Source organism: Cydia fagiglandana, chromosome 9 (genome assembly GCF_963556715.1).
Source record: "Cydia fagiglandana chromosome 9, ilCydFagi1.1, whole genome shotgun sequence".
NCBI classification, from domain to species: Eukaryota; Metazoa; Arthropoda; class Insecta; order Lepidoptera; family Tortricidae; genus Cydia; species Cydia fagiglandana.
The window spans coordinates 21,109,505-21,125,487 of NC_085940.1; the positions used below are offsets into that span (position 1 = coordinate 21,109,505).

The window sequence follows — 15,983 nt, forward strand, 5'->3', positions numbered from 1 at the left end:
ATGCAGCGCGAAGCGCAAGATTTGCCGCCGTTTCTCTCAGATTATTGTGTTATTTTCTATTTGGACGCCAGATGCAATTTATTGTGGCCTTCGTGACACGTAGCACATAGTCAAATCACAAATGCCGTGGGTCACATAGTTTAAAATATATCTGTTATCCAAGTTCAAGGCCTATTTCGAAACTAATTCCGAATATAATGTCTCAAATGAAATCAGTGGGCTCCGCTGCACGTTTGGCGGGCTCTCGGCCCTTCAGAGTGTCCATCGAAGGCAACATTGGCTCAGGGAAGTCGACTTGTATCAAGTTCTTTCAGAAAAATCGCAACGTTGAGGCACATCCGGTGAGTTACTGAGATACCTACGTAATTGACAACCAGTAAGATCCAAGCTCATATAATGAGGGTATACCTGTATGACTTCATCAGTAATGTTTTTCATGAGACCGAAGTGATGAGAGCAGTTTTCGACTTGCTCTAATATCTCAAATTACTAAATTAGCGGGCTAAGAGCACTTTACATATGGTATCTTCAGAGAGAGATTAGAAGCTGTCAAAGCTTGCCTGTAGTTGCTAGGTTCACTCCCTCCTCATTTGGATTAAAAGCAAAGAGAATTAAGTTGATAGGTATTTTATTGTCTTTGCTTAAAGTTAGTAATTATAGTAGTAAATAGGGTTAATATCAACTGCACCCTTTTTACTTAGGGTCAACTTTAGCATCTCTGTGGAAAGTAAGTATTGCTGTAGTTTCAAAATTGCCCTGGGGGCTATGATATGAAAACTAACAATATACATTTGTTTTGCAGGAACCCTTGAATGAATGGAGGAATGTTGGTGGCCACAACCTGCTGGGACTGTTGTACGGGAATGTGCACAAGTGGACCTTCCCGTTCCAGCACTATGTGCACTTGAGCCGCCTCAAGATACAGATTAGCCCACCCTCGCACCCGGGGATCACTGTCAAGATGTTTGAGAGGTAAAATGTAGTTTTGGGACCATTACCTATGCCTCGCAAAATTGTTAATCAAAGGGCAAGGGCAATCAAGGTTCATCAAACTCTTATCTCGTGTCAAGGTTCCTTCCCCTAAACAGTGGATGCTCAGAAAGCATGCAGCAGTGCTGACAACCCAGACTGAGGCAGCTTCATAAAATATTTTTATTAAGGTTTCAGGATTGATCAATTATGTATACTGCCTCTTATTCCTGCTGTTCTTGCACTATATGAAATAAAGAAACATGTTGGATTCTGTATTTGCAGATCAGTGCAGAACAGCCGGCACTGCTTCGTAGAGAATGCCAAGAAACAGAATTACTTGGAAGATGCGGAGTACCAGGTATTGATGACGTGGTTTGATTACACGGAGAAAAATCTTGACATCAGCCTGGACCTTATCGGTGAGTTTTAGAGTCTACGAGTTATATCTTCAGAAATCAGAATTCTTCAAAATGAGGAAGTTCTGGTAGAATTTAGAGTTTCAAATACAAACAGAGTTAGATGGCCATTGTTATTCTTAGACCTATATCAATGGTGGTAAAAGTTGTCAGTGGTTTAGAACAACTTTTATTTATAATTCCAAACAATTCTGATTGTCGGGTTATTCCGAAAATGGACTCTGATGGAATTATGGGTAATTTTCGGAAATACCCAAATAGGAGTTTTTCAAAGAAATCATAATAGCATAATATCATTTCAGTATACTTGCGGACGACGCCACAAGTGGTGTACGATCGCATGCTGAAGCGAGCACGCGCCGAGGAGGCCGAGATACCCCTCGAATACTTACAAGAGGTAAGTTCTATGCCCTGGATCACTGAGTACATACTTTGTCACAATGACAGGGATGGGAGATTGACATCCCTAGCGGCCTTCATATTGTCACTGTGGTAAGGTATGAAACTGCCCAGAATTTATATTGCTTAACTGTATTAGACTCTATAGACTCTGGCTGGTATAGAATATTTCTCATCAGCTTACAGTCAATAACGTCAACTGACTGGCTACAGCCCAATACCAATCTTCGCGTGCATTCCGACAAGGTTCATGTTGAGGTTAAACAGTTAAACTAATTAGGCCCACTTGCACCATTCCACCAACCCAGGGTTAACTGGTTAAACCTGGAGTTACCATGGTTATCAGTACAATTTGACACTAGTTTAAGGGTTTAACCGCTTAATCACGGGTTAGTGGGATGGTGCAAGTGGCCCTTAACTGATAATTTGTGACGTTTTCAACCAAGAGGCGACCAACCCACCGAGCCGACATCGTCGGTTGTAGATAAGGTTTATTTCAAATTGAAGCTATAAGAAAATAGCGCCTTTGTCGACAACCGACAATAAGTACCCTTTTGATTGAGAATAGCACATTTATAGTGTTTTTATTAGACTTGATCAATACAGTGACATCTATCCACAGGTACACGATTCATACGAGAATTGGTTGAGCTCCGGGTCCGTGGGCTGCGAGGTGCTCACGATCGACGCGGACCGCGGCCTCGACCGCGTCGTGGAGGACTTGGAACGCTACTCGTACAAGATCCTCGGCGGGAACCACACCAACTGACACTGGAAACTCCAGAGGGGCTAAGGCTGCGTTCACACAAAAATGTACGAGGATACGTAGCGACGTGTTTGTTAATAACCAATAGAATCGCTTAATTTACCTAGCTCGCTCAGCGCGGCTCCAGTGGACAATATCTTATCCCTCACTACGCACATGGATCCGCATGGCACGCATTATTGTTAGAATTTATACCTCTCCTGCTGATAATTATTATTTACTATTAACTGCCAAATAAAAACACCTGAGACATACAACAAAATCAAAAATGATCTTAGGTTCTGTGAACACTAAAAATACTTATGAAAGAGCCAAAATAGCCAGTTCAAATATCAAGTTTTACTGCTTATTTTATTATAGTTACCTCTAGCATTCATTAATTTATAAGTATTGTAAGCAATCAATGGACTGAGTAGAATTAAAAATATTGCCTTATTGTTGAACAATAATCTTGGAAGCTGTATTTTAAAGTTGCATTTGCTTATTAGTTTTAACATTTACAAAAATTTGAGCTTGCAAATGATTGGCGCTTATTTATAACTAACGATTACCTCAATATGTGTTATGTCAGTTAAATTTTATTAAATCAAGTATAACTAAATAAATTATTTTTATCTAAATATTTTTTTATTTATGCTATATCCAGTGAAATAAAAAAAGGTGTATGAGACAAACCGAAAATACAATACAGTGAAACCTGGATAAGTGAGATCTCAAGGGACGAGCAAATTTGTCTCACTTAAAGAGGTTTTCCACTTACCCAGGCTCCCAGTTAGCCAGGTACAAATAAATTTCTGTCTCATTTACAGAGGGTCTCATTAATAGAGGTGAGAATAGAGGATTATATCTCAGTTATAGAGGTGGTTAATAAGGTATTTTGTAAATATCTTTAAAATGTTTAGGTAAAATAATCCTTATCCCTAAATATTTTTTAAGTCTGTTTAAATATTTCTTTGAATTTAATTTGAATGATTTTCCAAAGGATAGCTTTTTTCAATTAATTTTGATACGGACTTCATTGCGTCTTAGAAATTTAATAAATAAAAAAATATTTTTTCGTGTTATTTATCAAAATTTCAGCTCTCATTACGATAGTTTTAAGTACTTACATAAATTAACTAAATCAAACTTGAAGTTGTTTAGACACAATTAGTCAAATGCGGGATTTTGTGGATAGATTATTAAGAGTTAGTAAGAATACGGAAATTGTTCAATGAAGTCAAAGTGGCAGATCATTTTGAGCGGTTTTTCTCGAATATCCCGGTAGAAACAACAAGATCCCTTAATTCATCGCCAGACGTCGCTGAAGAAATTTTGAAGACAAATGTGGCAGAATGTACAGAAATCTTCAAATTTTCGTATGTCTCATCGAATATAGTTCTTAAGACTTTTAGGTCTTTAAATTTAAAGAAAACAGAAGATCTTTGGGGCCTGTCTGTCAAAGTATTAGATTCCATCATTGAGTCAATTACACCATACTTAGCTGAGATTTTCAACAGATGCATTGATGCTGGAATTTTTCCAGATATTATGAAACATAGCAAAATTATCCCTCTGTTTAAATCAGGAACGAGAACAGATCCCACGAACTTTAGACCGATTTCAATACTACCGGCATTAAGCAAAGTGTTCGAGAAACTTATTCTGAATCAACTATTGTCACATTTCAACAGAAACAAACTGCTTGACAGCAATCAATTTGGTTTCACCAAAGGTCGATCAACTACTGACGCCGGTGCGGTACTTCTAAAACACATCTTTGATGCTTGGGAAAAAGCTCAAGATGCTGTTGGAATTTTCTGTGATCTGTCAAAGGCATTTGATTGCGTTAATCACGAAAATTTAAAGAGAAAATTAAGCCGCTATGGGATAAAAGCTAGTGCCCTTGACCTGGTCTCATCGTACCTTTCGGATAGAACTCAGCGAGTAGTTATTAATGGAACTCAATCGGCGGGGTCCCCGGTAGCCCTCGGAGTGCCTCAAGGTTCAATTCTTGGTCCCTTCCTGTTCTTGGTATACATTAATGACTTACCAAAAGTTGTGCAAGATAGACATGATATAGTGTTATTTGCAGATGACACTTCCCTTATATTTAAAGTGGACAGAAAGGAAAATAGCTTCGAGAGCATTAATGACGCGCTATCTACCATTGTAAACTGGTTTACGGCAAACAATTTGCTTTTGAACGCCAAGAAAACCAAATGCATCAAGTTTACGCTACCTAACGTCAAGCAGGTAAATAACAGCAAGATTAAAATAAAAGGTGATACGCTGGAATTTGAGGACCGAACTGTTTTCCTGGGAGTCACTCTAGACTCCAAACTGCAATGGCATGCACATATAGGCACTCTAGCCGGAAAACTTAGTTCAGCAGCCTATGCAGTGAGGAGAATCAAACAGCTGACAAACGTAGAGACGGCCAGGCTGGTATACTTTAGTTACTTCCATAGTGTTATGTCTTATGGAATTCTGTTGTGGGGAAAAGCGGCAGATATTCAGACAATATTTGTGCTGCAAAAACGAGCTGTACGTTCCATCTATGGACTGGGCGCTCGAGTATCCCTAAGAGAGAAATTCAAAGAAGTTAACATTCTTACCGTTGCATCTCAATACATACTAGAGAATATTATGTATGTTCGGAAAAACATCCACGAATTCAAGGTTAACAGTGATATCCATAACTATAACACTAGAAACAAACATAAACTTGCTGTGCCCGCCCACCGCCTCCGTAAGGTTAGTACGTCTTTCGTCGGGAACTGTACACGTTTTTATAACAAAGTCCCCACTGATGTAGTGGATTTACCACTTCATAAATTTAAGTCGCACATTAAGCACTCCTTGTTACGTAAGGCGTACTACACTGTAAATGATTTTATAAACGATAGAGATGCTTTTAAGCCGGTAGCTTGATTTCATTAGTATAATAAGAATTAAATAAATATTGTTTTTTTTTACATTGTGAATTAAATATGCTAGTGTTGACACAGTAGAATTGACACATGAGACAATGATGTTCTCGCTTGATTATATTGTTTAATTTAATTTTAGTTTTGGACACTTGGAGACCTTATACATCTCTAAGTACATATTTATTTATTTGATTTTTATTTTTGATTGTACATACTTACCTATATTTTTAATGTTTCTGACACTTAGAGACCTTTACATCTCTAAGTCAACTTAGGCTAGTAATTATGTGAAGCTATATTACTGTCTTTTTATGTAACATATGAGCACAAAATGCCGTGTCTTACAGCTACATGTTATTACTATTTTAATATTAATATAGGCCGGTAGCTTGAACATGTCATGCTCGCTTAAAAGTCTTTGCTTACGGTGGCGTTGTTGATCGGGTCGCCACTTTCCCGAATGAAGGTTGAGGGAGGCGATGGCTGAGATACGCGTCATACTCGTGAACGGGTGCTGTTTGTGGAGACTGGTCTGTTAAGCTAACACGAGCTATTATACTTAGTAACTTTTATTAATTAATTACAGTGAGACGCCTCATTCTGTTCTCGTATGTTTCTTTTCTTTTAATGAATGTATTAATTATACAGGATATTGACTCTTGGAGACCTTATACATCTCTAAGGATAACTTGATAAACTATATAATCTTATAGTTCTGACACCTAGAGACATTTACACCCCTAAATATTATAGATTTTTTTTGTGTGTGTTTTTTTATCTGTATTTTGTATGTAATTCGACATTAAGAGACCATATACATCTCTTAGTAATTGTAATACGTTAGATTGAATTGCTAGTTTTATTTTATAAAATTGTTGATGTTATTATTTTTGCTTTTATGTAAATTCAATGTTGACGTGTAAAAGTGCCCTTGTGGCCTATTTGCTGAATAAATGTTGATGTTTTGATGTTTTTTGATGTCAATCCTGAAAAAAAAAAAAAAAAAAGTTAGAGAGGTCATAGATTGACGTTATCTCAGATACAGAAGTCAATTCCCTATAAAATTCTAAAAAACAATTAGGAAAATGTAATCTTATAAATATAGTCTCAGTAAAAGAGGTAAAATACACTCTCTGTCTCAATTATAGAGGTCAATGTGACTATAAAATCACAACAACGAATCCCAGTTAGAATAGAGGTTCGTTTTTTCTCAGTAACAGAGGTAATTCAGTGCGAAAGTGTCGGGACCGCACCATGAGTCCCAGCTATAGAGGTTTCTCACTTATCCAGGTCCCACTTAACCAGGTTTCACTGTATTTGCAAAAATAATTTCAGTAAAAGAACAGTAATAACTGAGATATTGATTTATTATCACAAAAGAATAACTTAATATTTCTATATTTAAGAGCTATTTTGCGCCGAGACCATCTATTTACATGCTGTCATAATATTTCATAAGTAGGTACTGAGCAGGTTCGATTTCGATGATTCAATGTAATTCTTTTATCGATTCAGTTTTAAGTTAAGCTCGCAAGGTCTACAGCTCACAGAGCCACTAGCGTAGTAACTGTTCCTCTGATAGAACATTTTAATGCCAGTTATTAGGTGTCCTCGTTCCTTTTTATTTTTAGCTCAGACCCCATAGGCATGAATGTATAGCACAGAAAACCAATAACGATTTCTATTTCCTCCGAGGTTTCTATACGAGCTCAGACACAGAATAAATAATAGTACTAACAACAGAAGACTCACTCTCTAACAAAACGCGTCTGTTACGATCAGCACAGATATGGCCGCTAGGTGGCGACAGCGCCACGCGCGGCTTATGGCAAACCCCAAAATTGAGGCCGAACGGATGCACTTTTAGCTACCTGTAGCAAAGCGACGAAATCGCGGAGTGAGACACGCCTGGCTCAGTGCAAAACAGCCCCTAAAGCTATTAGACTAAGTTGGGGGGGGGGGGGGGGGGGGGGGTATCAGTTCAGCGGTAGAGATGGTCGGCGCGGATGTTGGAGGCGATCTCGGACTCCCACTTGTCGCCGTTGAGCAGCAGTTTCTCCTTGTTGTACAGCAGCTCCTCGTGCGTCTCCGTCGAGAACTCGAAGTTGGGGCCCTCCACGATCGCGTCCACCGGGCACGCCTCCTGCACACACACATGCTCATATTCTAATTAAATCTATATCCGTTATTCTTCTCAGTTTCTTATAGGTATGAGTGTCGAGCGAGCGAGCGTGAAGTGCGGGTGTCTCTGTTTCAGCTTTGACAAAAATGCTCTTGTATCTGTCTATCTGGCTGGTTTCCTCTGCAGCGCGCATTTCTCAACTGATTCTCGCGAAATTTTGTTAACAGGTTCGATGTTCATAATAATATGGATTTTTGGACTATGTAGGTATTTATTTAGTTTATGACTTGTTTTTTCAAAACTTTGGCAAAGTCTACATTCCTTCAGCTGGCAGTACTACTAGTAAAATTAAAATACAATTATTAGCTTGTTTAAGTACTAGTTATTTCATGCTATTAACTCTATTAAGCGCCTATCAACGTGCTCACTAGCGCCACTGCTAAATAATTGTAATTATTCAAATTTAACGATAGAGATTTTAAAAAAGGGGCCGCCACTGTGTTGTACTTTGTATTTATTTAAGTACCTTTTGGGCGATTGTGTACTACAAGAAATTTTAGTGTCCGGCAGTCCGAGTTTTTACGGTCCGATATGGCATGAAAAAAACGGACGATTGGCCTAGCCCGCCCCCGCCCGGCCAAGTCATGAATAATACTAATTCCAGACGCAGTACACAAGCATAATAAAATACGTAATAGTATACGTCTTAGGAACAGAATAAATTCAATGCCTTCCAAAACAGCATTATATAGGAAAAGTATATTTGGAATGGCCCCACAATTTTTTAATAAAATACCGAGTGAATTAAGAAATTTAGAGGATATGACAAGTTTTAAAAGTAAAGTTTTTAAATATTTAGTTGACAAAACATATTATAGTGTAAGCGAATTTTTGTTAGACTATAATTAATGGTAACTGTGCACAGCATGTAGTCACAGTCCATTAATGACAAAAAATTGTACGCCTTATGGCACAACATAGTGATACAACAGTAACACTATAAGATCTGTACTTATGTACTATTCATACCTATGTTGGACAAATAAACGATTTTGTATTTGTATTTGTATTTTGTATAAACACGTTTTTTATAGCTGTCATCTCGGACCGGAAAAAAACTGTCCGGAATGGGGAAAAGTAAAATATCGGACGGTAAAATTTACGTCCAGTGCACAAACTATATACATTTAATGGCGTGCCATAACGGACGGTAAAAACTCGGACTGCCGGACAATAAAATTCGTTGTAGTGCACAATCGCCCTTTGAATACATCAAACTAGTTTTTTATGTTGCTGGATTCGTCGACCTATGAACTCAACAGCCGTTTTAACTTTGGACGCATAGATTGTTGAATCCAGCAATGTAAAAAGTGTAAAAACTATTATAATGTATTCAAAAGTTACTTAAATACTACATAAATAAAGTAAATAGTGGTTAATTTTGAAATATCTATCGTTAAATTTAAATAAACACATTATTTACAAGTGGCGCTAGTGAGCACGTTGATGGGCTCTTAAGGCGATATGATTCGACTCATCAACGAATCTGAGGGGGTGAGGTGCGCGGCAAACCGTGAAGCCCCGCCCGCGCGTCCCGAACCGCTCGACGAGCACGTGAGCGCGCGCTGTGCGCGGCGGCGATAGCAAACGGGTCACAGTATAAGGATCTTATGATGGCAGTATTTTAACCATACCGTGCAAGGGTCACGTTTTTATAGTTTTTATTGTATATGTATATATTTTTTGCATTACGTGTTTCTGATCATTATATTTAGAATTATTATTTTTACAGAGCCATGTGTACTTATTATTTAGTGATCGGTAACAACGTTTTAATTTAATGGCAGCGTAGTAGAATTAAAGTACCGAAAGGAAATAAACATTTTAAGGTGACGGTCAATTAAGGTAAGGTATTGTTCATATAAAGGTAAGGTATAGGTAGGTAGGTAGGTAGGTAGGTAAGGTAGGTAGGTAAGGTAGGTAGGTAGGTAGGTAGGTAGGTAGGTAGGTAGGTAGGTAGGTAGGTAGGTAGGTAGGTAGGTAGGTAGGTAAGGTAGGTAGGTAAGTAGGTAGGTAGGTAGGTAGGTAGGTAAGGTAGGTAGGTAGGTAGGTAGGTAGGTAGGTAGGTAAGGTAGGTAGGTAGGTAGGTAAGGTAGGTAGGTAGGTAGGTAGGTAGGTAGGTAGGTAAGGTAGGTAGGTAGGTAGGTAGAACCTTAATCAATCGTGGTGAGAGATTAGCATTTTACTCTTAAATACGACAACCTGATAAGAAAACGCAAACATAATCGAAGAGTTTGTATACTACATTGTAAAACACCGGTTGAGTAGAGAGTAATTTTTTTTTATATGACAAATGGGATTCGGTTTTTGAGTATCAAGGCATACCTAAATAAAGAACACTATTCAATAAATTTCAGCAAATCGCTTGAATACATCCCGAAAAACAATACATTAAAGAAAAATAATAATAAAATCATAAGTCAAAAACTGTCACTAGTAGGATGTTGATACTCAGCAAAAATATCCTTCATTATAAGAGGTACTCACAAAAAAAATATTTTTTTTTTTTATCGGGCTTAGGGAAAACTCAGTTAAAGGTCAGATGGAGGAGCGGATGATGGAATTGAATTGATTGGCAGAGCTAGACAAAGATAAGTCTGCAACGATTTTGATTTGGTGTAACTTTTAACTTTTTTCATATTATGAGAAAGCCACATAGTGCTTTCGGTGGGGGGTGTTTAGTATTAATCCTTAATACCTACTGCTATACTGATTTACTTGAGGTAGCGAGGCTACTGGCCGGCGACACACAAGCAATGGTCTAAAAAGTAATAACTAACGGTGTCAGTGTCACCAAAACATCGCGACAGAAAGGATATCTGAATTCGCAAAATATACCATAAAACAGTGCCTTGAAATAACGAGGAAGCCAGCAGCGAGCAATCCACCCGCCGAGGCCTCTGCCAGCTGCAGACCACAAAATCCCGGTAAGCCCTTCTACAATCTGGTAAAGCAGTATAGTGTAGCGAAGGAACTAACTTAAAAAACTACAGTCCACTGGCTTTACGCCACACGTACATACCGTAATGTAACAAATTATTTTCAATATTATGTTTTGTTTCTTCCAAATATCTATTAAATAATTAACTGATTGTTGTTGAAAACCTGTTCAAGGACGCCGAATTAATATCTACTATTCCACGTCCTTGAACAGGTTTAAAACATCAATCATTTTCTTTTTCTACCAGATATGGTTCAGTCAAATTAATTTCTTCTACCTTTCTTAGCTAAACTCTAGTTCTACCTAAATTAGCCAGACTCTAAAACCAGTACAGGCAGCAGCGGATATAGATAAGCAGAATAACTGTTCAAAATGATCGACACAGACCTTATTATCTTGACATTTCCGTGTCATCATTTTGATTACTAGGCCCCGTAGCTATTTCTGCTGCTGACTGTACAATCCAGTAAATTTTAGTGAAACTTTTATATTTTTATTCAGTCTAGCGTATGCTTTATGTTTATTTATTACTATCGACCCGCCCCGGCCTCGCGCGGGTTAACAAATCGCTTAATAATCCTATAAACTTTTGTATAGGATTTTGCTTTGTTCGTCATTCCCGCAGCTCGACTTTCGGCCTCGCCCAAAATTACTGGGGGTGGAGCATGCTTGGACATTCGAGATAAAGCTCCGGGCCTGACGACCCTCCGCGGGGTCGGCCTTCAGCCTCCTTCGGGCTCGCCTAACCTACTTGGAAATTTGAATTTGGCCTGTGTCCGCCGCCATTTTGGATTTTTCAATTTTTTTTTCACATAGTAATCTTGGGCCTCCAAGCTCGTCGCATGCCAAATCTCAGCGCACTCGGACCAACATGAAAAAAAATTAAAAAAAAAAGTCGCCGTGTGATTTTTTTTAAATGCAGTTTGTTTTGTCTTGGGGCCCTCTATGACATTTGGTCGAGCACCCCCCACCCATCTCGCACCGTTTAAAAGTTACCATACAAAATTAAAATGACCATTATTTCCGCCATCTTGGATTTTTTCCAAAAAAAATTTTTCATAGGAATTTAGGGGCCTCTATCTTCCGCCATGCCAAATCTCAGCGCGCTCGGACCAACTTGAAAAAAAATAAAAAAAGTCGGCCATTTTGAAAAAATTTAAATGTATTTTGTTTTGTCTTGGGGCCCTCTATGACATTTGGTCGAGCACCCCCCACCCATCTCGCACCGTAATATGAATACTTTTTGAGATATTGGGGAAATTAAAGATCTCTACTTTCCCCCCTTTTTTTGCTTATAACTTTTGATATTTTGTGTGTGCTACTACACGCTTCGAATACATTTTTCTAGGCATTATGACGAATCTAATGAGGTATCACACGTATTTTTAGGAGTATTATCTCTATTTTTCACCGTGTTCAGTTTCTCGAACAAGACTAATACAACCAAGCACAAGATGAACTGCCTGTAGGCACTTGGAACTCTCAATTATATTTAATTCATGTCGACCGTGGTCAAATATTAAAATTAGTGATATGTATTTAGTTCTTAAATAATTGTATTGCGATATGCTTATTATGGTAATTTTTTCAATTAATTCAATTTGACATTTTATATTTATATAAATTTATGATTATGATGATGAATTTGCACGCTTGACGGGCCTGGCACGTTGCATGCGATCCAAAGCCGGGCGCCTTCGGCATCCTCATACTAAAAGCGTAACACTATACATATATTGTAACATCCCCATACTGTGTCAATCCAAATAAATAATTTCTGATTTTCAAAGGAGTCAAAGAGCACGAAGGAATATAATCATTTTGCAGATCGGACGTAGGTATATCAGTAAAGGTGAAATACTGTAAATATATCATACTTACATACTCACAATTATATTATCTAGGAATATAATATTATTTACCTACATTGAAATTGGTTGCTGACCTAGTGAAAATACTGAAATATTTTAACTGTTGATGTAGTAAAGCTAGGCGCTTTCAACCACCTCGTAAAGTATTAGATGCTTCTGTTATCAGAAAGTGTGTTTTTATAGCACTTAGTGACTTTTTCTTACGTTTCATATGCTTTGTTTCCCATTGTTTGTAAATGGTAAAATCACGTGACCGCGCGGAACACACTGACACAGGTCCGTCCTCTACAAGCGCTGCCGCGCGACTGAAGAGGGCGTAAGTGCGTTCGCGAGTGATTGCGCTTGCGGATTTAGTAGGTATTGAAACATAGAAATTATTTTAATGATGTTACCGAGACAAAGTGATCCAAAACGTCTAGATTATCTTATTACCTATACATTTGTGTAAAAAACAAGTCTAAAAAGTTTGTATTGTAGATATGGTTTGGATTTATTGTTAAAAAAAGGCGTAACTTTGGAATTTTTTTCTATCGAGCAAAGTTTATCTAATCATGTTTTTGAGATCCAAAACGTATCTGCCAGATCCTTAAGTATAAGATATATTTTTTTCACAATTTTAAAACATTGTTTCTTATATTTCTAATGGATTAAAAAAACTGGTTCGCTTAGCTCCTACGGAAAAAGCACGCCTTAAGGTAAATAATGAGAGGTTGAAACCTCTTAGAACAGAAAGCTGTGGCCTTAGAACCCCTGAGAATAAGACAAGATATCTTTTCAGCTCCTTATTAGCTCAAATCGGCCCTTAATATATCTGTGCCAAGTAAAGAATTCAAAAATTGTAATTACTGATGAGGTATAAAGTGTTACCTGGCAGAAGCCACAGTAGATGCATTTGGTCATGTCAATATCATATCGCGTCGTACGCCTAGAACCGTCCGCGCGCTCCTCCGCCTCGATTGTGATAGCCTGCCAGTGAAAGTGTAAGTTAGTTATTTTAATTTTTACAAAAACCAAACAAGGAGTGAATATTTTAAGTGTTAGCTGCAGAATTGCATGGATACATAATAAATGAATTCATTCATTGATGCAGCGCTCCGCAGAAGGGTATTCTGCTCAGCTGTTTGAAGACTAACCTGAGCAGGACAGATAGCCTCACACAGCTTACAGGCAATGCAGCGCTCCTCTCCAGATGGGTAGCGGCGCAGCGCATGCTCACCTCTGAACCGTGGGGACAGAGGCCCCTTCTCAAATGGGTAGTTGATGGTTGCTGGTTCCTGGAAACATTGTTGATGTTTTAAATTTTTCTCTGGGACTGTTAATATTAGAAATGCACCAGATTGGATTTAAGGAACAGTCAGGATATAATCATGCTTGTTTATTATTTTATAACAATTTAAACATTCCACTCACTTGCACGCAGACTCATTTGAGAAATGAGTGCACGCGAATGTTCACTACTCATGCTATATAGGTATAGTTCCACCAGCTGAATATTCAGCGGCCAGATACTGAATATTCAGCTGATGGTTTGGGCAAATATATATTCCACCACTATCTGTTACTGTGTTAGTGTTACTTAATACTATATTGTTTAGTTCCATTCATAATATCATTTGGCATAGTAGCAATACAACATATTTATTTTTGGTCACTTGTATACAAATAAGTAGTCCATTCTGCTAATTTTTTTTATTTATATAGCCCTTTATTCTGAACATGATTGTTGGTTTTTAGTTTTGAATGTTTATATGAAGTCTCTTGGTTCAGTGTGCCTGTCGGCAAAGGCCTCCTCCAACTCCTTCCAGTATTTCCTCTCTCTTGCCACCCTTGTCCAGAGTGGTCCCACTGTGAGTATAATTTCGTCTTCCCATCGTGTTAATTGAGGGCCTTGCGATCTTGATCCATCTGTAGGGTGCCACATGAGAATTCTTTGGCTCCACTTCTCTGTCTTGCATCTTATAGTGTGGCCTGCCCACCTCCATTTTTGCATGTCTATGTGGGTGAGGATGTCTGTCACTTTTGTTCTGGTTCTTATGTCAGAGCTGCGGTTTCTATTCTGTAATTTTACACCGAGCATGCTCCTCTCCATAGCTTTCTGGCACTTTGCAAGTTTATCTCGTTGTTTTTTAGTAAGAGACCAAGTTTCGCAGCCATAGGTTAGACATGGAAGCACACATGTGTTAAAAGTTTTGCTTTTTATCCGCATACCAAGGTTGCTTCTCATGATTTCTTTGAGTGACCAATATTTGCTCCAGCCGGATGCTATTCTTTTTTCAATTTCTTTATCCATTTGGTTCTTGAAAGATATTATTTGACCTAGATATACATATTCTTCAACATAGTCCAGACTGAATCCATTAACTGCAATTTCTTGTCTCCTAGAATTTGTCATCAATTTAGTCTTGTCTGAATTAAGCTCCAGTCCCACTGCCTCACTCTGTTTTGCTAGATCTAATAGCATGCATTCTAGTTCTTTTGGGTTTTCCTCAAACAAGACTATGTCGTCGGCAAACCTGAGGTGGTTTAGGTGTGTGCCATTTATGTTGAGGCCAAGGTGTTCCCATTCGATTAGTCAAAATGATAATTATCATGCAAAATTATACTACCGACTAAACTAAACAAGAAAAGGAAAAGAGGTAGACCATTTAGAAGATGGGTGGACGACATCAAAGCCACAGCAGGAACCACATGGACGAGAGTTGCCAAGGATAGAGAGGAATGGAGAAGGTTGGAGGAGGCCTTTTGCCAATAAATGGCACACATACAGAAAAAAAAACGCAAGAACTGTAGAAAATAATGCAATTTACTGGCTGAAATAAAGGATTATTACATTACAAACTAAACAAACCTTAAATATATGACCCAAGGTGACTGCGAATCCTCTCGCCAGCTCCGTCCAGAACATGGTCTGTGCAGCCTTGTCGGACAGCACCTTGAAGGACATATCCTGCGGCTCGGGGTTCACGTACATGTAGCCCTTCTCCTGCAGCGGGTACTCGCCCGCCTTGCCCGCCGGCGCGCTGTACGCGCGGCTCAGCGCGCCGCAAGCGCGCACTACAACACAGATACTCTTATACTTGGTCTACTTAACAAGGCAAGCAATAAGTTCGTTTTATTACAGAATTGTAGCCAAATAGGAATAATAAGCTCAAAAACCTAATGTAAGTAGTGTATAATAAATGAAATGACGTCGCAATCTCAGTATAATAATATAATTTTTCGAAAGTAAATACGCAGAAGAGGTTATAAACAACACAGTTGCGTAATCGATATTTTAATGCCATAACGAAAAAGCGCTTTCATGGAAAATTATTAATGATAGATATAGTCGAGCACTGTTATTACCTCGCGTAGACACCGAAAATATTTTTGCTAAGGACATTTTTCAACCCTATTTAGAAATAATGAATTTTGACGAGTGAAACTTCAAACTGCTGTCAAAACTCAAAATACAGTCCAAAAAAACCGATAACGTCAAATTTGATGTGGTTATCATTTGAGCAGCTGTTAAAATCGTCCATTTG

General features: G+C 38.3%; 2 protein-coding genes across 2 annotated transcripts; one reads left to right on the forward strand and one right to left on the reverse strand.

The window, feature by feature from the left end:
- On the forward strand, nt 1–3,109 carry LOC134667779 (deoxynucleoside kinase-like). The gene is made up of 5 exons (XM_063525189.1): nt 1–341; nt 803–972; nt 1,255–1,391; nt 1,691–1,785; nt 2,410–3,109. The coding sequence occupies exons 1-5, from the start codon at nt 198–200 to the stop codon at nt 2,554–2,556; spliced, it is 693 nt and encodes a 230-aa protein (XP_063381259.1). The 5' UTR covers nt 1–197; the 3' UTR covers nt 2,557–3,109.
- A 4,295-nt stretch (nt 3,110–7,404) lies between these two features.
- Nucleotides 7,405–15,962, reverse strand: LOC134667575 (NADH-ubiquinone oxidoreductase subunit 8-like). Its single transcript, XM_063525007.1, has 5 exons — nt 15,805–15,962; nt 15,308–15,513; nt 13,593–13,733; nt 13,327–13,425; nt 7,405–7,608 (listed from the first exon to the last, which is right to left on the reverse strand). The coding sequence occupies exons 1-5, from the start codon at nt 15,839–15,841 to the stop codon at nt 7,447–7,449; spliced, it is 645 nt and encodes a 214-aa protein (XP_063381077.1). The 5' UTR covers nt 15,842–15,962; the 3' UTR covers nt 7,405–7,446.
- Between the last annotated feature and the right edge of the window lie 21 nt (nt 15,963–15,983).

Excerpts from the sequence above, each read along its gene's own strand:
- LOC134667779 (XM_063525189.1), top strand. The coding sequence starts at position 198 with ATGTCTCAAATGAAATCAGTGGGCTCCGCTGCACGTTTGGCGGGCTCT. Across the intron at positions 342-802 it reads GCAACGTTGAGGCACATCCG|GAACCCTTGAATGAATGGAG; the intron begins GTGAGTTACTGA and ends TTTGTTTTGCAG. Across the intron at positions 1,392-1,690 it reads CATCAGCCTGGACCTTATCG|TATACTTGCGGACGACGCCA; the intron begins GTGAGTTTTAGA and ends ATATCATTTCAG.
- LOC134667575 (XM_063525007.1), bottom strand. The coding sequence starts at position 15,841 with ATGTCCTTAGCAAAAATATTTTCGGTGTCTACGCGAG. Across the intron at positions 13,426-13,592 it reads AGGCTATCTGTCCTGCTCAG|GCTATCACAATCGAGGCGGA; the intron begins GTTAGTCTTCAA and ends TTTCACTGGCAG. Across the intron at positions 7,609-13,326 it reads TCTACTGTGGCTTCTGCCAG|GAGGCGTGCCCGGTGGACGC; the intron begins GTAACACTTTAT and ends GTGTGTGTGCAG.